This window comes from Rhododendron vialii, chromosome 10a (genome assembly GCF_030253575.1).
Source record: "Rhododendron vialii isolate Sample 1 chromosome 10a, ASM3025357v1".
Lineage (NCBI taxonomy): Eukaryota > Viridiplantae > Streptophyta > Magnoliopsida > Ericales > Ericaceae > Rhododendron > Rhododendron vialii.
In genome coordinates this window covers 28,728,315-28,749,775 of record NC_080566.1, presented here as the reverse complement: position 1 = coordinate 28,749,775, position 21,461 = coordinate 28,728,315, and the positions used below count along the sequence as shown (strand labels likewise).

Here is a 21,461-nt window from a genome sequence, read left to right as displayed (position 1 = left end):
GTTTACATTGTTACGTGATATATTTTAGCGTTTTGTGGTGTTTGTAGGCCTTGGAGACCGATGGTGCGAAAACATGCAAATTGAAAGGTTTTACAATGGGCTAACATTTATTCGGTGGAGCAAATAAAATACCAATGTAATTGGATTTATGATTTGTGCTCCTTTTATCCACGTGGGCCCAAGCAATATTGTATAAGGAACTTTGACCAAGATTTGGCTGGAGGAAAGTTCATTCCTGGTGCAATTATTTGGTTCACACACAAGGAAAGAGGTGCAATAGGAAAAGAAGTCTTTTCCTTCATGGAAAAGAGAGTTTCGGCTGCAGCATATAAAAAGAGGACTTTAGTTTATTAAAAAAAAGAACTTTGACTCTTTCCAGCAGCGTGATAGAAAGGGGTGTGACAGGGAGATTTGCCCAGGACTTCCATGGTTCCTTCAATCTCAAGCACATCTTTCTTCTCCATGGCCGGCTAAATCCCCTTTTCTAGGGGGAAGATGAAACTTTGCACCAAGTAACTCTATTTTACGTATGGGTTTTAGGTTTATTATTCGGATCGATTGTATAACTAAGAACCCTTTCCGTTTCAATTGAATGGAATGATTTTGATGGTTTTAATCTATTGAGTATTTGTATGCATGCTTTCAAATACAAGTTATACAATAGTTTTCATTGATTGTGGTTGGAGTTCTGAGACAGACTATACTCGTAAGACGGGCCGTGCCATTAGGCGGCTAGACCATACTTCTGAGATGGTCCGTGCTATGGGATAATCTATACCTTTTAACGACTCAATTATTTTCTTGAAGATTATTATTAGGGCTTGCAAACCCTGGGACAGTTTGCACGGTTGCGTTAATTTAATTAGTTTTTAGTTTAGTTCATTGGTATTTATTTTTATTTTGTTTGTTAGTTTTGGTAGTCTTAGCTACAGGTTACAAGGCGACAAAACGAACAAACATCACTGTGAAGAAGCGGTGCCGTGATATAAAGCGATTTCGTTGACCCACAGTGAGTTTGTTCTTATTTTTGGCAAATTAGTGTCTGTGTCTGGAGTACCCCATTTTTACAATCAAGGGGTATTGAACTTGCATGCTTGGTCGTCGATCACAGGAACCTGAACTCGTACCTCTTAATTTTGACTTGGAAAAGAGACGTAGGGGTAATAGAAAGACCGACTTAGTCACAATGGCAGATGATGATCCAAATAGAGAGAGGAGGGTTGTGATACCTAACCCCTTCCCTCTCAACTCACACTTCGCCCCCACGGCTTACACTACACCATCATGTGTACGATTACCCGCCATCATGGCTAACAACTATGAGATTAAGCCCGGTACACTCCAAATGCTCCCTAAGTTTCAAGGGCAAGCTCAAGAGGATCCATATCAACACATCACTGAATTTGAAGCCCTCAGTTCCACGCTTTTAATTCATAATTTCCTGATGGATGCATTGAGATTGATTTTGTTTCAATTCACTTTGATAGGGAATGCCAAACATTGGCTTAGTACTTTGCCAACTAATTCTATAACATCTTGGGCGCAAATGAGTGCGGCATTCCTTAAGAAATTCTTCCCCATAGGAAAAACACTCAGACTTCGGCAAGAGATTACCACTTTCCAACAAGCTGAGAATGAATAGTTCTATGAGGCTTGGGAGAGATATGGGGATCTCATTCGTAAGTGTCCGCACCATGACATACCTAAGTGGCAATTAGTACAAAGTTTTTATTCTGGGCTGCTTCTGCCACATCGTGTGATGGTTGATGCCTCATGTGGAGGCTCTGTGATGGTTAAAAGTGAAAAGGAAGCCTGGCAATTGTTCGAAACTATGAGCGAAGGGTCCCTACAAAATGTTTCTTTTGAGAGGAGAGGTAAGTCAGTCACTACTGGCTCTGATAAGCCACGAGGTATGTATGAGATCAAACCATCTCATGACCTCAATTCCAAAGTCGAAATACTGACTGAAAAGGTTGAAAAGCTTCTTTGTATGGGACCGGCCACCTCACAGCCTCCACTTTCTCAGGAGGCATGTTCTTTATGTGCTAGTCCGGCCCATTTCATCACTGACTGTCCTGCGGCCCCACAATTCCCTATTTTTGTGGAGGAGCAGGTTAATGCTGCACAAGGGTACGCTAATGCACGAGGTTTCACCCAACTAAGTAATGATCTGTATTCTAATACTTACAACGCGGGTTGGGCCAAACATCCTAATTTCTCATGGAGATCGCAAGAGCAGGGTAGTTCCTCTGCCCAGCAGCCTAGGCCTTTTAATACTCCATTTAATCCAGCTGCCTATCGCTCACAAAATCGCCAAGCACCCACCCAATCCACGCGGGATCCATCCTTCGAGGACAAGGTGTTGCAAGCGCTTGACCATTTAATTGATACCCAACAATAAGTGCGTTCTAATACCCAGTCCATCTCGCGGCTCGAGACCCAAGTGGGTCAAATAGCCAATGCACTTAATCGTAGGGAAGAAGGTAGGTTGCCCAGTCAGCCTATCCAACCCCTTGGAGGACAGTTTGTGGTTCATGACCCGCCTCTTGCTGATGCTAAGGTAATCATGACTTTGCGCAATAAGAGAGAGGTCGAAACCCGACCAGAGAAAACGAAATCGAAAGAGCATTTGGCTCCTTCCGACCCTGATGACTTTGGGGAGGAGAGTTCACAGAGTAAAAAGAGAACCCCTCCAGTCACACCTGCATCACCCACTTCTGTGTCAGCGGGCTCTAAGGTACCACCCTATGTGCCTAAAGCCCCGTTCCCATCATGTTTGAATGCACCATCTCCCTTTCCTAAGAGGGGAGTATCTATGGAGGATACCCTTGAGGTATTCAAGCAAGTGAAAATTAACATCCCACTCCTAAATGCCATCAAACAAGTCCCAACTTATGCGAAATTTCTAAAGGACCTCTGCACTCAAAAGAGGAAAAACCGAACCAATGTGTCTAAAAAGGTCCTTCTCACCGAACAAGTGAGCTCTGTTTTTCAATCAGACGCTCCCCTTAAGATGCAAGATCCTGGTACCCTGACTATTAATATAGTCATTGGGAGGCATGCCATAGAGCGAGCACTTTTAGACTTAGGGGCTAGTGTCAACTTGATTCCATACTCGGTGTACGAACAATTGGGGCTTGGGGAGTTGAAGCCCACGTCGGTTACCTTGCAATTAGCTGATAGATCTATTAAGGTGCCACGTGGAGTAGTTGAGGATGTTCTTGTCAAGGTTAATGATTTTTACTTTCCGGCTGATTTTATAGTCCTTGACACAGAACCTGTGCAAACCCTTAAAAAGCAGACTCCGATTATTCTTGGTCGTCCTTTCTTGGCGACCGCGAATGCTAATATTCATGTGAGGAGTGGAGAGATGGAGGTGACCTTTGGGAACATGACCCTTAAGCTTAATGTTTATAAGGCCACAAAACACCCTCCCTTGGAGGAAGACTGCTTCGCAGTCGATGTCGTGGAGGACTTGGTGGAGGAGGCATTGCCTTATGTTTTGACCGATGACCCGTTGGCCGCTTGTTTGGCACACTTTGGGTATGAGGAGTATGATATCGATCAGTCCATCGAGGAGGTGAATCTATTACTTAATAATTCACCTCCAAAATGGACAGCGCAGTTTGAACCTCTTGCCGCACTTTCCAATGAGACTGCCCCTCCGTCTATTGAGGCTCCACCGAAACTTGAGTTGAAGCCACTTCCGGCTAATCTCAAGTACGTGTTTCTAGGTACCAACGACACCCTTCCAGTTATTATTGCATCTGACCTTTCTGTCACTCAGGAGGGTCAATTGGTTGAGAGGCTTAAGCAATATAAGAGTGCAATAGGGTGGTCCGTGGCAGATTTGAAGGGTATTGATACCTCCGTGTGCATGCATCGCATCAATTGCGAAAAGAATGCCAAACCATCACGTGAGATGCAACGGAGGTTGAACCTGAATATGAAGGAGGTGGTAATGAAGGAGGTTGTGAAACTTTTGGATGCGGGTATCATATACCCCATCGCGGATAGTAAGTGGGTGAGTCCCACTCAGGTGGTGCCCAAGAAGTCGGGCATAACTGTGGTCGAGAACGAGAGAGGTGAGCTTGTCCCGACACGAGTCACCACAGGGTGGCGTGTTTGCATTGACTACCGTAAGCTCAATTCCATGACTAGGAAAGATCACTTCCCATTGCCTTTCATTGACCAAATCTTAGAGCGGTTAGCGGGCAAAAGCTATTATTGTTCTCTGGATGGCTATTCCGGATACAATCAAGTGCCTGTCGACCCTGCAGACCAAGAGAAAACTACCTTTACTTGTCCTTTTGGCACTTTCGCTTACCGGCGTATGCCATTTGGTTTGTGCAATGCACCTACTACTTTTCAACGGTGCATGATGTCTATTTTCTCTGACATGGTGGAGGAGTTTCTCGAGGTCTTTATGGATGACTTTTCGGTCTTTAGGACCTCGTTTGATGATTGTCTCCGTAACTTGAGCAAGGTGCTTGAGCGATGCATGGAGAAAAATTTAGTGCTAAGTTGGGAGAAGAGCCATTTTATGGTTCAAGAGGGAATAGTGTTGGGACATGTGGTGTCTACGAGGGGGATTGAGGTGGATAAAGCTAAAGTTGACTTAATTTCGCGACTCCCTCCCCCATCTTCTGTTAAGCAGATTAGATCCTTTTTAGGGCATGCGGGCTTTTACCGCCGCTTTATTCGTGATTTTAGCAAGATTGCTAAACCCTTGTGCGATCTCCTCGCCAAGGATGTGCCATTTGTGTTTGACGAGGCCTGCATGAAGGCCTTTGTCAAGTTGAGAGATGCCTTGTCCTCCGCACCTATTATGTAGTCAGCCGATTGGAAATTACCTTTCGAAATCATGTGTGATGCGTCCGACTATGCAGTTGGCGCTGTCCTTGGCCAACAGGTTGACAAAGTTTCCCATGCGATTTACTATGCGAGTAAAACCCTCTCCGATGCTCAATTGAATTACACTACTACGGAGAAGGAGTTACTTGCTGTTGTTTTTGCATTAGACAAGTTTAGGTCGTACCTCCTCGGGTCTAAGGTTGTTGTGTATTCTGATCATGCTACATTGCATCACTTGCTTTCTAAGAAAGATGCGAAACCTAGGCTCATTAGATGGATTCTGTTGCTACAAGAGTTTGATTTTGAAATTCGGGACAAGAAAGGTTCCGAAAATTCTGTGGCCGACCACTTGTCGAGGATCCTTGTTGACTCCTCATGTGACATTGTGCCTCTCCATGACTCATTCCCCGATGAGAAATTGTTTGAGGTGTCGCAAGTTCGGCCTCCGTGGTATGCTTTTATTGTTAATTACCTAGCCACTGGTGAGATTCCTTCGCATTGGTCCCGTCTAGATAAGGACCGATTCTTTTCTCAGGTTGCGAATTATTTCTGGGAGGATCCGATACTTTTTAAGTATTGCGCGGATCAAGTGATTCGGCGCTGTGTCCCCGAGTGTGAGTATCATAGTATTTTGACATTTTGTCATACTCTTGAATGTGGGGGACATTTTAGTGGGAAGAAAACGGCGACAAAAGTGTTGCAGAGTGGCTTCTATTAGCCAACTCTTTTTAAAGATGCCCACGAGTTTTGTAGGACGTGTCTTCAATGCCAGCGTGCCGGAAACATGTCCCGTCGAGACATGATGCCATTGAACTCCATTCTAGTGGTGGAGTTATTTGATGTGTGGGGCATAGACTTCATGGGACCGTTCCCTAATTCTTTTGGGAATGAGTATATTCTTGTAGCAGTAGATTATGTGTCTAAGTGGGTGGAAGCGGTGGCCACGATAACCAATGATCATAAAGTTGTGCTCCAATTCCTTAAGAGCAACATTTTTAGTCGTTTCGGCTGTCCGAGAGCGATCATAAGTGATGAGGGTACCCATTTTGTTAATAAGCATTTTGCGGCCCTAGTGCGTAAGTATTCTATCACCCACAAGGTGGCGACACCTTACCATCCGCAAACTAGTGGCCAAGTTGAGGTTTCAAATAGGGAGATAAAGAAAATTCTTGCTAGAACGGTTAGGACTGACCGCAAAGATTGGTCAACACGACTAGACGATGCATTGTGGGCTTATCGAACTGCATATAAAACCCCGATTGGCATGTCTCCTTACCGGTTGGTTTTTGGTAAGGCATGCCACTTACCCGTAGAGTTGGAGCATAAGGCGTTGTGGGCCATTAAAAAGTTTAATTTTGATATGATTGTTGTCGGGTCTCATCGTCGTCTCCAGTTGAGTGAGCTAGAGGAATTGCGTAATGATGCTTATGAGAGTGCACGCATTTACAAGGATAGGACTAAAGCTTTTCATGATAAACATATTGTCCAAAAATCCTTTCAACCAAATCAAAAAGAGTGGCTTTTTAATTCTCGTTTGCGTCTCTTTCCGGGTAAGTTGAGATCAAGATGGGATGGGCCCTTCATAATTCAAAAAGTTTTTCCCCATGGGGCGGTTGAAATTAAAGATTCACAGGATGGTAAAGTTTCTAAGGTTAACGGTCAACGTTTAAAAACCATATGTGGAAGATATTTATAATGAGGAGGTGATTGAGGAAGTCGACTTAGTTGATCCGGTTTATCCAAATAATTGAGTTTTCAATGCAGTCTAGGAGACTTTAAATCCATGGAGGGTGAGATACCTCTAGTGTTTGCCGTGCTCGAACGGCTTCCAACGGTCTGGTATAGCCACCTTGTCAAAGCTATGTATATAGTACTTAGGAGGTTGGGTCTGGCGGCAGGCGTGTAGTTAGCAACGAGAAATTTGTTTGAACCATCCGACTTTAGTGTCCAGCTTGGCGGAGATTGCTTCATAAGCCGAGTGGTGGGTAAGGAATCTGGCAGCCTCAGAGGGAGTGACAGCCTATTAGATGATGGCACCACTTCTCAAGATATCGTTGAATCCTACGCATATTGCTCTTCCAACAAGTAGGGAACCACAGTCTTTGGCAAGGGAGAAAAGTAGTACCCGCGTCTTTCGTGTGAAGAAAGTGGTAGATTTTAATTGTTATTTATGTTTTTTATGCAATCTCTTGAGTTTTCTTTTCTTTTTGTTTAGTTTTTATTTTGTCAGTTAGTTTTGTAATTTATTTTTGTATCTTGTTTTAGTGGAGACTAACGCATTGCAGGTTGTTTCGTTCAAGTTGGGGGGCCTCTCGGCCACCATATCTTTTCTGCTCTGCTTATTTCTCCACTCGAGGTATTATCCTTCCTCTTTCTTTCTTTCCATTGCCTTATTTCTTTTAGTGCCTTTGTAATCACTGAGGGCAGTGACTAGTTTCAGTTGGGGGGTGGGGCATACTTTGGGTGCTTTCTTTAGTAGTTTGTTTAAAAATGAAAAAAAAATTGAGAAAATTGAAAATTAAAAAAAATGGGAGCCTTTCTGCATGAGATTGTTGTCTGTTGTGCTCGCTTGTTGATTACTTGAGTATGGGCATGCTGCTACCATTTCGATATCTCTTTGGCAGAGTAGTTTCATTTGCTGGACTATTGGTGCTTTTGTTTTAGCATTTTTGCACATTGCACGTCGGGCCTTGATTGCTTGTGAGTTGTGATTTAACTGTTTTTAAAGGCTATGATTAGTGGAGACTTATGCCCGAGTGAGCTTTCATGCCTTAAGCTTTTTGTTGGAGTGGTGTTGAATAAACTCTTTGTTTGTCATGGCAAGAAACACATTTGTTGTCAATCTCATCATCTTTGGTCGCCGAGTGTTGGAACTTGAATGCATAACATTATCTCTTGGTTTTGGTTTGTCACATGGATGTTACACCCCTGGGAGAGGATTATAGGTGTAGGGAGGTATTCCCGAACAGGTGCAAAATGAGCCCGAGCATGGTCAACTAAGGGTCAACGCACTGTGGACCACTGATATGAGAAGTCAATAGTCCAGAGAGGTTGTACGATTCTCGGTACAATAACATGAGACGTTATTAGGACCAAATACAAGGAAAGTGACATGAGATGCCACTGTTCATAGAAACTTGTTCGGCAAGAGAGAGCCAAACAGGAGGAGAGCTCCTTACAAAGGATATGGTTCAAATTGTTTCCTTAGGACCAGTAACACGTGAGGTAATTGGTCCAGGCCATCTGTTCGGCCATGAGATGGCCGAACAGAGAGAGAAGTACTATTTGAGGGAACATTCTGGGAGGTTCCAGAGTAGTCATGTCCCATAAAGGAATAAAGATCCCAAGAATATAGGATCTGAGAAAGATACCCAACGAATATGGGATGTTCGGCTCTTAAAGGAAAAGATTCCTAAAAGGACTCTTTTCCATAAACTGATAAAGGAAACGAGACTCCTTGATATCCTGGGTTTCCTATACGAGTTAGGAATCCTATGGCAACATGGATGCTTGGACAGCAAGCATCCATAAATCTATAAATATGAGGTAAACCTAGAGGTGAAAGGTACGCAATACACTGCATTCTTATTGCTTTCCTACTGATAATTAGGGTTTGATCATTAGTACGGAATACTAACAAAGGCATCGGAGGGCCTTTGCCACGAGAGGCAAAGGTGCGCTCACTCCTTGTCTGTTTTGCAGGATAAGGGTTTCTCTGACAAATTAGGGTTACGTTCAAGAGGCACGTGGAGCCGCTGCATTCCAGTGCTGTTCAAAGCACTACTTGAATTTATCCACCTACAATAGGCACTTTCGTGATATTTGGGCTAGTTCGTTCCTTTGTGTTCACATTTATTCCTTGCGAGCCACATTGAGCCTTACAGATTTAGCCTTTTCTTGGTTAGCTCCACCTTCCATATTGTGTTTGGAGAAAGGCGAGAATGTAAAGGTTAATTTTTGGGTAGATTATTGAATTTTGTGGAGTATTGGTGGTGTCCCTTTAAAAAAAAAGAAACACAACAAAATCCAATAAAAAAAAAGAGAAAAAGGGGCACCGATAAGGGTAAAAAAAAGAGGAATGGTTGCTTTGTAATTGAAAAATGTTGAAAGGTTGGAATGAGAGATAATGTGGAGTTGAATTAATGTTAGCGGGATACACATTGCATATTTGTCCCGTTTAGTTGAAATACTCGCCTATTCTCTCACACTTGAATCTATTTTTACCCTAGCCTTGATACATTATCCCATCCCTAATGCTATGACCTTGAATAAAGTCCTGTTTGATCTTAGGGGTGTTAGGTTGAGGATTGATTGGTGGAGAGTTCCAATACTTGGCATTTTGTTCATGAGATTGTGTGTCCACTATATAAAGCGTTCTTTTTGTGTCATAGTGTGTGGAGTATTTTGCTTTCCATTTACGTAACCTCCAAACCGCACACTCGAGAGTTCATAATGCACCTTGTTTCGAGTGATTTCATTTGTGAGTGCATGACACAGTAACAATTGAAGTCGAAGCTCGGTCCGTAGAGAGCAGTTGGTTATTGTTCATATGTGATTAAGGCCCGTATTCACACACGCTAAGCTTCAGTGCCACAGTTTATTTCTTAATTGTTAGCACTCGGAACTATGTTTGCCTTGCTATATCTTTGTGGTAGCTTTGTGTCCTCTGCTTGATATGTCAATGAATTGCATGATAGGTTGTGTTCTTTGTGTTGAAAGGTTCCCCGTGTTTATGGGTGTTCACTGCTGATAACCCCTGCACTTTTACGAGACTAAACTCGTCCTACCGGAGCACCCGGGAGTTCAAATGTCCTATCTTTCATTGCTTTCATTAGTTGTTTAGTTCTTTTCTTTGCTTGGGACTAGCAAAGTGTAAGTTGAGGGGTGTGATAGGTGCTGAAAAGCACCCATTTAATCCATCTAATTTATGATTTGTCGGTCCGTTTACATTGTTACGTGATATATTTTAGCATTTTGTGGTGTTTGTAGGCCTTGGAGACCGATGGTGCGAAAACATGCAAATTGAAAGGTTTTACAATGGGCTAACATTTATTCGGTGGAGCAAATAAAATACCAATGTAATTGGATTTATGATTTGTGCTCCTTTTATCCACGTGGGCCCAAGCAATATTGTATAAGGAACTTTGACCAAGATTTGGCTGGAGGAAAATTCTTTCCTGGTGCAATTATTTGGTGCACACACAAGGAAAGAGCTGCAATAGGAAAAGAAGTCTTTTCCTTTATGGAAAAGAGAGTTTCGGCAGCAGCATATAAAAAGAGGACTTTAGTTTATTAAAAAAAAGAACTTTGACTCTTTCCTGCAGCGTGATAGAAAGAGGCGTGACAAGGAGATTTGCCCAGGACTTCCATGGTTCCTTCAATCTCAAGCACATCTTTCTTCTCCATGGCCGGCTAAATCCCCTTTTCTAGGGGGAAGATGAAACTTTGCACCAAGTAATTCTATTTTATGTATGGGTTTTAGGTTTATTATTCGGATCGATTGTATAACTAAGAACCCTTTCCGTTTCAATTGAATGGAATGATTTTGATGGTTTTAATTTATTGAGTATTTGTATGCATGCTTTCAAATACAAATTATACAATAGTTTTCATTGATTGTGGTTGGAGTTCTGAGATAGATTATACTCGTAAGACGGGCCGTGCCGTTAGGCGGCTAGACCATACTTCTGAGACGGTCCGTGCTATGGGATAATCTTTACCTTTTAACAACTCAATTATTTTCTTGAAGATTATTGCTAGGGTTTGCAAGCCCTAATAATAATCCCTTTTGATTCGAATAATTAATCTCGCCTATGCATGTTGGAGTTACGCGGTTCAAAGTGGATTCGAACCCTAGATTTTTCTCTCCAATTGTTACAAACTTTCCATTTAATTATTTTTCTTAGTTTAATAAATTCTCCAAATTCAAACAGCCAAACTTCTTTTGCCCGAATTAATCTAAAAATTAATCGAATTTGTCTTAACTCAGCCATACTGTCTCCGTCGGAACGATACTCGGTCTTGACCATTATTCTACGGAGTAGTAGTTAATTCCAAGGTTTTATAAATTTATTTTTGACACGGAACGACACGGTCAGTGTCTAACTGTTCTTTTACAAGTTTTGAAATTTTTTTTTTACTCTTTACACTAAATAAATTTCTCTATCTATTTCTTCCCATTCATTATGACTCATTAGATAATAAAAAAAAATCTAAAAACTCACTGATTAATTGCACTTTCTTATCTTATTGTACTTGTGACATCATACATTGATAATTCTGAACCGTAGATCAACTGCGAACCGAACTGTAACTCTGCAAATTAGCTCAGTTTAATTTGCAAAACTGTTGTTCTGGACACGAATTTCAATTTCTACGGTGAGTAAACGCTCCGTCTCCAAATTTACACGAAAGCAAACCCATCTGCATCATGTGTTTATGTTTCTTGAATAATTTCTTTTGTAAAGTCGTGCAACTACCGGGTACATGGAGAAGTAATTTTCATTGAAGAAAACAGGGCCTAAACATTGACTGACCAGACTCCAGAGTCGTGATCCCATTAGCTTCCTTTCTTGCATGGACCACAGACTGTGGCCTTTCTATAAAAAAAAACACCTATGAATTGACTACACAAAATGACACATGCACTAAGGCTCCGTTCCGCTAAAAAAAACAAGTACTAATTTACACATTGTGAGAAAATGACCTTTCTTGTAAAACAAAAAAAAAGGTTACGCATTGTGAGAGAATGACCTGTCTTGTAAAGCGAAAAAATAAATGTTAAAGAATAAGAACCTTAGCGTAACGGAACCCAAGACTGAAAATAAATCAATAAATACATAAACCCACCCAATCCAGAGCCTACAGGCCCTACACATTGACTGACCATAGAGTCGTGATCCAGCACTTCAATTTCTTCCACAGACTACCAGCTGGGGCCTTTGTATAACAACATGCACTTCTAAAATTCAAAATATCACAAAATAATCCTAAACCAGCTAAACAGTTTGTTCACATTCATGGCTTTTGCCATAATCTTTCTCATTTTCCTCACATTTTCCACAATAGAAGCTCAACAAAGATCCACAAACATAAGCCTGAGCTCTTCTCTAACAACTACCGGTACCAACTCCTCGTGGCTCTCACCATCCGGTCTCTACGCCTTCGGTTTCTACCGGCAAGGCAGCGGCTATGCTGTCGGGGTTTTTGCTGCCGGCGTTCCAGAAAAAACGGTGGTCTGGACTGCCAAGCGAGACGATCCACCAGTCCCAAGAAATGCCACCCTGGCCTTTCGTGGTGGAAGGCTCGTTCTCAACATTCCACCAGACCAAAACACATACATAGCTGATGTTGAGTCGATTTCCGCTGCATCCATGCTGGACTCGGGCAATTTCGTGCTTTACAACGCTGTTCGAGCGATAATCTGGCAGAGCTTTGATAACCCAACGGACACCATCCTCCCCGGCCAACGTCTCATGAATGGGAATGAGTTTATTTCCAGTGTCTCAGAAAGCAACCACTCAACTGGGCTTTTCTATCTCGCGATGCAAGGTGATGGGAACCTCGTCTCGTACCCGTTAGAAAATAACGGCGGGGTCCAGTATGCTTATTGGGCATCTGGGACGGCCGGATCCGGCAATAACATCACACTCAATCTTGATGACAAAGGCCTTCTCTATCTGTTGAACGAAACAGGTGCCAACACCAAAAAGAATTTGAGCACAGCAGAATCCTCGAATGATGGAAAAATCTATCGCATGACATTCGATGCGGATGGAATCTTTCGAGTCTATTCGCTCACAATGGATCCGAAAGGCAACTGGTCGGTTATGTGGTCTTCGACGGCCGATAAGTGCGACCCCAAAGGCCTGTGCGGCTTCAACGGGTATTGTGTTCAAAACGATACCGAGGCCGATTGTAGATGCCTCCCGGGATTCAATTTTGTAAATCCCGGGATTTGGAGTCACGGGTGCGAGAGGAATTTCGCAGCAGTGAGCTGCGACAACACCAATGGCAGTGGTGCCGGGTTCGCAATGGAAGAAATGGAAAACATGATATGGGAAGACCTAAATTATAAGGAGACCAAAGTAACCACCAAAGAAGATTGTAAACAATCTTGTTTTGAGGATTGTAATTGCGAAGTCGCGTTATACAGCGATGACAACAAATGCAAAAAACTAAGGCTTCCTTTGAGATACGGAAGAAGATCGCTAAGTACTTCGCAAGTTGCCTTCATCAAGGTTGCAAAAGAACTTCTGCCTTTGCCTCCAACAAGGTTGCAAAAGAAAGAGCTGCGATTAGAAACTGTCCTAATCATTGGAGCTTCACTTGTTACTTTTGCAATCATGGTGCTAACAATTTCGGGATTTCTTATTTATAGAAATAGAGTTTGGGTATATAAAAGGATTTCGGAGAAAGGGTATATTGAATTCGCCGGGGATATAGTTCTGCGAACCTTTACGTTTGCAGAATTACAGCAATTGACAAACGGCTTCCGAGAGGAGTTGGGAAGAGGAGCATCCGGGACCGTTTACAAGGGCGAAATACCGTACACCCAAAAGGTTGTAGCTGTGAAGAAGCTTGAGAAGGCTTTGGCAGAGGGGGAAAGAGAATTCCAGAGGGAGATTAAAGTAATCGGGCGAACCCATCATCGAAACCTAGTCCAACTCATTGGTTATTGCCTCGATGGACCGAACAGGCTTTTGGTATACGAATACATGTGCAACGGATCACTTGCGGATTTTCTCTTCACGCACGAAAGGCCCCAGCCGAATTGGGAAGAAAAAGTCGAAATTGCTCGCAACATTGCACGAGGCATTCATTACCTACACGATGAGTGCGAGACCCAAATCATCCATTGCGATATAAAGCCCCAAAACATACTCATGGATGAGCACTGGTGCGCCAAGATTAGCGACTTTGGATTGGCAAAGCTTTCAAAGGCGCCGGACCAAACCAAAACGTTCACGGGGATCAGGGGAACAAGGGGTTACGTGGCTCCCGAGTGGCATCGGAGGCTGCCGATTACCGTGAAAGCAGATGTTTACAGCTTTGGGGTTGTGTTGTTGGAGATCATATGCGGCCGAAAGTGTCTAGACTGGAGCCGTAGCGAAGATGAAGCTGTGCTTGAAAACTGGGTATACGATTGTTATGAGACCGGAGAATTGGGGAAATTGGTGGGGGAGGAAGAAGAGGTGGACATGAAGAAATTGGAGAGGATGGTGAAAGTGGGACTTTGGTGCATTCAAGATGAGCCATCTCTTCGTCCTTCGATGAAGAAAGTTTTGTTGATGATCGAAGGAACTGTTGACGTCCCAACGCCTCCTAGTCCTACTTCATTCTTAAGTGCCATCTGATTGTAAAGTGTTTTTAGTATTTCTATTCTTGTTTTGATTGAATTTTTATGTTATTTGTATGAGGATTAACCGATTAACCTTATACATTTGTGTAATGATTTAATTTCTTGTCATTGACATGGAGAAAATGCAGTTTTAATTGTTGTGTTTCACTCGGCTGCATGCTTATGCAATCATTACGTCCTCATATCCATACAAAGTATCCTAAAAGAGAATTGGGCAAGTTTTTGCCATGGCTCCTCCATCGCTATTTTTCGAGTTGAACTGCAAAATACCCGTTCGGAGGATGTTGTTTGATTATTGTTTTTGAGGGATATTATTTTCATTTTAACAGATTTATGACACTTTGTACGGCTTTCCATGGCGTTCTCTTTCTCTTATCTTTTAACTCTGCGTTCTCCAATTACAGGGCTCAATATCACCGCCCGGCCGCTCAGAAGTTCTCTCAATCCTCCTCGAATTCACCGACTACAACCCATGGCCGTGTACTCGCCACCAATGTTAGGTGGAGTAGAACCAGTTGGTATCGTTGAAGGTACTAAGAAACTTGAGAATCAGTGGATACCATAGCAACAAGCACCTGGCTTTGATAAGTGAAACTGAAGCGCCTCAAGCCTCTCTCATATTACTTGTTTGAATCTTTATATGCAATTTCAAACTCCTAATCCCCTTGCTTTTCTTTTCTTTCTCTCCACTATCCTCTTTCAGATTCTAGGGCATTGGGTTTGTTGTGATTCAGGAGCTCTCGAAGCCATTCTCTAGGAACATCGGTTTGGACTCCAAAGTGATGTGATTATTGCCTATGTAGAAGTATGAGGGTAGTTGTGAACTGGGTACGTGTTTTGATGAAATAACTGTGAGGATTGGTATAATAAAGCACGTCGTAAATAACACCAGTAACAATAAAAAAATATTTATTAGGGAAGAGAAAAGAGCTACTAGTAATTAGACTTGGGAGTAATTAATTAAACAAAAATTGATAAAAGCAATCAGAAGCCAAAATTGGATTCCGCGTAGTGGGTTTTGAACGTCTTCTCAAATCTCACTCGATACGTTAGCTCCCGGACCTATCTATTGGTCTAAAGATTGAGCATATTCATATATAGAGTCAACAAATGATTCTTGTAGATTTGGGGACACTGTAGCGCCCAAGACACGTTACACGGTGCAGTGTTTTATCCGGATCGTCCATCGTGGCAATCAGTGATCTGGATTTTAAAATATCTCTTTCTTAAAAGAGTTTTTTTTTTTAAAAAATAAATTAGATCGTCCGAAATATTTTTGGATAATGAAATTGAACATTGCACTGCACGGTACAGTGCTTTTGAGGAACTGCTCTATCCCGCCATCCGGTACTTGTAGTTATTTTGACGAAGACTTTTGAGTTGCAATTATTTTGTAGTTTGATTTTGCACCAAAAGTATTGAGCGAAAACCGTAGGCTAAAAAGTCTTAACCAGGTAAGGTGGCCTATCTCGCATCCACAAATTCAACCATTTACAGTCATTTAAACAACATTCAAAAGCAGCCTTGGAGATTTTTCAACGCGTCTGTTCAAAGACTTCTCTCCACCCCAGTAAACAAGGCAAAGGCTCAGTCCGTGGCCTCTTTTTTGTTTGTTTTTGTTTTGTACTCACTAGTTTTTTTTTCTTGAAAAGTACTGTATTAGCAATTACTACTCTTTCTCCAAGCTCAATTTTTATTTCCGCTTCTTCAATCTAATGAAAAATGGGTTAGCTGTTATATTTTTTTCAAAAATAGACGAAAAAAACTAGCTTTCATCAATTTACAACAACTTGAAGCCTTTTCTGGTTTTACTTCTCAGATAATCCCAAATTGCCAAATTAGAAGAGAGCTTCTTCTTTTTTGATAAACCAGGTACTTAAATAAACTTAAGAAACATACAAGAGTCTCAAGTAAGTAACCCCATAAGCGTCATCGCGTTGTTGCGAATTAATATAGAACGGAGTAATATCTAAAATACTAAAATCTAGAGAGGTATTACAAGCTATATTGGCTAGAGCATCGTCACATTTGTACCATTCTCGATAAATATGATCAATCTTCTCCAATTCTAACTTCTTGTCAAGTATCTGCAATCATGAACAATATTGCTTCACGGTTCTCCCACCTGTACTATTTGATACTCTCACATCTCGTATTGTCAGTCCTTATTCTATTTTGAAATTTCTCAAAATATTTGTCATCGTTGAAAATTTAAAGGAAAAATGTTCAGATTTTTTAAAAATTAACTCTTTATGAATGAGTAAAGATTCTTTTAAGTACAATATAACAGTTATTGTTCAAATATAATCAATTTTTTGGAAGAGACATCCATTAATTATAGGGCTGCAAAAAAAAAAAAAAAAATTGGTGAACAACAAAAACAATCTGAACCGAAATGATCCATACGTTTTGGGTCGGGTCTGTGGATAACGGCCTGGACACGGATTCAAAACTTTAAAAACCTTAAACCCTTAGATATGGTTCATTCCACGAATTTTCGCTAGGAAATCGTTGATTAACCGAACCGAACCGTTCATTAATATATAAATATATATACAAATATGAGTGTAGATATATATTATTTCTCTTTTCTTATTAACTTGTGTATTTGTGTAACAGTTAAATCCGGCCACAAGTTCCCAAATAGTTTTAATTTTGCTCCTTTTCTATCTTATTATTTGGGACATCATACACAGATAATTTGGAACCATAGATTAACTGCGAACTGAAGCGCAACTCCGCGGATTGGTTTGGTTCAATTAATTCGCAGCACTTTCGTTCCGGACACAAATTAATTTCAATTTCTTGGAACTGTGAATAAATGCTCGGTCCCCGAATTTACACGACAGCAAACCGATTGGCACCGTGATATGTCCCGTACAAAGCCAGTAGAACGGGGTATAGCTAGGTTTCATTGAAGCAAACGCGGCCTAAACATTGACTGACCGGACTGCAGAGTCGTGATCCCATATCACTTCAATTTCTTCCATTGACTACAGGCTGTGGCCTTTATATAACAACCTGCATTTCGGTAAATCCAAATATCAAAAAACAATACTAAACCAGCCAAATAGTTCGTTCATATTCATGGCTTTTACCATAATCTTTCTCATTTTCCTCACATTTTCAACAATAGAAGCTCAACAAAGATCCACAAACATAAGCCTAAGCTCTTCTCTAACACCTACCGGAACCAACTCGTCCTCCTGGCTCTCACCCTCCGGCCTCTACGCCTTTGGTTTCTACCGCCAAGGCAGCGGCTACGCTGTCGGGGTTTTTTCTGCCGGCATTCCGGAAAAGACCGTGGTCTGGACTGCCAACCGAGACGATCCACCGGTCCCGAGCAATGCCACCTTGTCCTTTACAGATGGAAGGCTCGTTCTCGACGTTCCACCAGCCCCAAACACATACATACCTGATGTTACTCAGTTGATTTCCGCGGCATCCATGCTGGACTCAGGCAATTTCGTGCTTTACAGCTCTGCTCGAAGGATAATCTGGCAGAGCTTTGATAACCCAACGGACACCATTCTCCCCGGCCAACGTCTCCTAAACAGAAAGCAGTTGTTTTCCGGTGCCTCGGAAGGCGACCACTCAACCGGGCTTTTCCGTCTCAAGATGCAAGATGACGGGCACCTCGTCTCCTTCCCGGCGCAATCTCCGGACGCCACCCCGTATGTTTATTGGGCATCTGAGACGAATGGAACTGGCAATAACATCACACTAAATCTTGATGAAAAAGGCCATCTCTATCTGTTGAACGAAACAGGTGGCAACACCATAAAGAATTTGAGTGCAGCAGAATCCTCGAATGATGGAAAAATCTATCGCATGACACTCGATGCGGATGGAATCTTTCGAGTCTATTCGCTTACATTGGATCCGAAAGGCAATTGGTCGGTTATGTGGACTTCGTCGGAGGATAAGTGCGACCCCATAGGCCTATGCGGGCTAAACGGGTATTGCATTACAAATGATACGGAGGCCCATTGCAGATGCCTCCCGGGTTTCAATTCTGTAAATCCCGAGATTTGGAGTCTCGGGTGCAAGATGAATTTCACAACAGCGAGTTGCAACAACACCAATGGCGGCAGTGCCGGGTTTGCTATGATGCGAGAGGGAAACATGTTATGGGAAGACCAAAATTATAAGCAGACCGAAGTAACCAACAAAGAAGATTGTGAACAATCATGTTTTGAGGATTGTAATTGCATAGTCGCGTTATACAGCGAGGACAAAAAATGCAAAAAACTAAGGCTTCCTTTGAGATACGGAAGAAGATCGCTAAGTACTTCGCAAGTTGCCTTCATCAAGGTTGCAAAAGAACTTCTGCCTTTGCCTCCCAAGAGAACTAAGAAAGAGCTGCGATTAGAAACCGTCCTAATCATTGGAGCTTCACTTGTTACTTTTGCAATCATGGTGCTAACAATTTCGGGATTTCTTATTTATAGAAATAGAGTTTGGGTATATAAAAAGATTTCGGAGAAAGGGTATATTGAATTCACCGGGGATATAGTTCTGCGAACCTTTACGTTCGCAGAACTACAGCAATTGACAAACGGCTTCCGAGAGGAGTTGGGAAGAGGAGCATCTGGGACCGTTTACAAGGGCGTAATACCGTACAACCAAAAGGTTGTGGCTGTGAAGAAGCTCGAGAAGGCGTTTGCAGAAGGGGAGAGAGAATTCCAGAGGGAGATTAAAGTAATCGGGCGAACCCATCATCGAAACCTAGTCCAACTCATCGGTTATTGCCTCGATGGACCGAACAGGCTTTTGGTATACGAATACATGTGCAACGGATCGCTTGCAGATTTTCTCTTCACGCACGAAAGGCCCCAGCCGAATTGGGAAGAAAAAGTCGAAATTGCTCGCGACATTGCACGCGGCATTCATTACCTGCACGATGAGTGCGAGACCCAAATCATCCATTGCGATATAAAGCCTCAAAACATACTCATGGACGAGCGCTGCTGTGCCAAGATTAGCGACTTTGGATTGGCAAAGCTTTCGAAGGCGCCGGACCAAACCAAAACATTCACGGGGATAAGGGGAACGAGGGGTTACGTGGCGCCCGAGTGGCATCGGAGGCTGCCGATTACAGTGAAAGCGGATGTTTACAGCTTTGGGGTCGTGTTGTTGGAGATCATATGTGGTCGAAAGTGTCTGGACTGGAGCCGTAGGGAGGACGAAGCTGTGCTTGAAGACTGGGTATACGATTGTTATGAGGCCAGAGAATTGGGAAAATTGGTTGGGGAGGAAGAAAAGATGGATATAAGCAAATTGGAGAGGATGGTGAAAGTGGGACTTTGGTGCATTCAAGATGAGCCATCTCTTCGTCCTTCGATGAAGAAAGTTTTGTTGATGATTGAAGGAACTGTTCACATCCCAACACCTCCTAGTCCTACTTCCTTTCTAAGTGCCATATGATTATGAAGTAATTATATATATATTTTTATTTCTATTCATGTTTTGATCGAATTTGTATGCTTATTATGAGGATTAACAGTATTGTTTAATAATTTCTTGTCATTGACATGGAAAAAATCCAGTTTTATTTGTTGTGTTTTCACTCGGCTGCAAGCTTATGCAATTATTACGTCCTCATAGAACAATAAAAAATATTGAGGGAAGAGAAATTAAGGGCTAGGTAATTAACAAAGGCTTGGGAGTAATTAAAAAAAAGTTGACGAGCAATCAGAAGCCAAAAATAGGATTCGGCGTCGCGGGTTCCCAACTTCTTCTTGATGCGTTAGCACACGGACCTATCTATGCTGGTGTAAAAATAGTGCATATTCATAGAGTCAACAAATTATTCTTGTCCCAAAACTAAGTGGCCACTTTTTGTTTAATTAACCAGTACTTGGATCTGGAACCCAGTACTGTCCCTTCCGGCAATTGTCCGAATTTTAGAAGAAATATCCAAGAGTGAGTTCTGTTAAAATTTGGACCGCCTAAAATTACTTTTGAATTGTACAATTGAGGGCTGCACGGTGCCGTACTCTTAAGGCGCTTCACCATCCCACCTTGCCGCAATTATTTTGTAGTTCGGTTTTGCACCAAGTATTGAGCGAAAACGATTGGCTAAAAAGTCATGACCCTTTTTGCACCAAGTAGTCATTTGCCCCTCCAATTTGTATAGTCAACTTCGTTTGTCTGGATTTGTATGATGAGTTTAGTTTGGTAAATCTACCATTAGGATTTTGACTACTAAATTCACATTCTAAATCTTCTAAATTTGAAAAAAATTGGCTCCCGAACTGTCACATCCCAAATCCAGGAGCATGACTGGCCGTGAACCATGAAGCAATCATGGAATACGAAATCTAAATAAAAATATTCTAACAACTCAAAACCAATAAAAGAAAACTGGATATTTTATTAATGAAAAATCTGCAACTTAAACCAATATTTTCTTGTAACAAGATGGCATAATATATTGTATTTTCCAAACTCCAAATTTCATCATGAATGGCCAATAAATAAAAGTGTGAAAGTTAATAAATAAAAGTGCATAAGTGGTTTGACACGATAAAAGAAATAAAATGCAAATGCCCTACAGATCCAAACGAAAGGTCCCAACAATGCCAGAGAGTCCACTACAATACTCCATAAACAACCTAGAAAAAAAAAAGTGGAATTAATTCGTCTGCTGAAAGCTCAGTGAGTAATCAAGCATGCCAAGGATACAAAGTGGCATACATATAAACGAACGATAACTGAGGGTTCAAAGAAGTGGTTTCAAAAGGAAAATGGCCCAACAAATCGTATCAATAACATTGAAGGTAATGGCTCAACAGTAGTATCAATGAGGTAAATAACTGATTAATGAATAACGCAAACAATAATTTGAATCACAACAATGAACGCTTTACATTGTAGACACTCCAATCTAGGCCTCTAAGGTTCTTTAAATTTCCTAATTATGAAATAAAGGAAACGATGCCTTCGAGAGCTTGAATATGGACTCTCATAGCCCAGAAAAGCCTAAAAGCCCAGAATTAGACCTGGAAAACCGTACGGGGCATCACTACACCGCACGGTGTAATAAATTTTATTACACCGCACGTGGTTATGGGGTATACTGCACGACGTTTCTGGAAAAAGTTCTGACTGGCTCAGAAAGTTGTCGGTCACGCTCATTTGAGCCCACAACTGAAAAACAGCTTGATAGGGAATAAACTTCTAGCCAGTCTAGAAGCCACCTCCCCCATTTGTATTGATATTCCTTGGCTTTTGCCCATAAATA

The 21,461-nt window shown here is 41.9% G+C and overlaps 3 protein-coding genes, 1 long non-coding RNA gene and 1 other non-coding gene across 5 annotated transcripts; 4 read left to right on the top strand and 1 right to left on the bottom strand.

Annotated features, from left to right (window-relative positions):
* The first annotated feature begins 969 nt into the window (after positions 1-969).
* Positions 970-4,948, top strand: LOC131304736 (uncharacterized). The gene has a single exon (XM_058332077.1). It carries the CDS (start codon positions 2,567-2,569, stop codon positions 4,832-4,834), a length of 2,268 nt encoding a protein of 755 aa, XP_058188060.1. The 5' UTR covers positions 970-2,566; the 3' UTR covers positions 4,835-4,948.
* LOC131305767 (small nucleolar RNA R71) lies at positions 1,595-1,701 on the bottom strand. The gene has a single exon (XR_009193326.1). It is a non-coding gene; the product is annotated as a small nucleolar RNA R71 (small nucleolar RNA).
* Positions 4,949-7,034: 2,086 nt separating the features above from the next.
* LOC131304735 (uncharacterized) lies at positions 7,035-8,900 on the top strand. Its single transcript, XR_009192458.1, has 2 exons — positions 7,035-7,799; positions 8,662-8,900. It is a non-coding gene; the product is annotated as an uncharacterized LOC131304735 (long non-coding RNA).
* Positions 8,901-11,760: 2,860 nt separating this feature from the next.
* On the top strand, positions 11,761-14,362 carry LOC131304734 (G-type lectin S-receptor-like serine/threonine-protein kinase LECRK3). Its single transcript, XM_058332076.1, has one exon. The coding sequence runs from the start codon at positions 11,874-11,876 to the stop codon at positions 14,208-14,210; it is 2,337 nt and encodes a 778-aa protein (XP_058188059.1). The 5' UTR covers positions 11,761-11,873; the 3' UTR covers positions 14,211-14,362.
* A 2,803-nt stretch (positions 14,363-17,165) lies between these two features.
* Positions 17,166-19,828, top strand: LOC131304733 (G-type lectin S-receptor-like serine/threonine-protein kinase LECRK3). The gene has a single exon (XM_058332074.1). It carries the CDS (start codon positions 17,303-17,305, stop codon positions 19,640-19,642), a length of 2,340 nt encoding a protein of 779 aa, XP_058188057.1. The 5' UTR covers positions 17,166-17,302; the 3' UTR covers positions 19,643-19,828.
* Positions 19,829-21,461: the final 1,633 nt, after the last annotated feature.

Bases quoted from the DNA above. Each gene is read 5' to 3' on its own strand.
- LOC131304736 (XM_058332077.1), top strand. From the start codon at position 2,567: ATGACTTTGCGCAATAAGAGAGAGGTCGAAACCCGACCAGAGAAAACG.
- LOC131304734 (XM_058332076.1), top strand. From the start codon at position 11,874: ATGGCTTTTGCCATAATCTTTCTCATTTTCCTCACATTTTCCACAATA.
- LOC131304733 (XM_058332074.1), top strand. From the start codon at position 17,303: ATGGCTTTTACCATAATCTTTCTCATTTTCCTCACATTTTCAACAATA.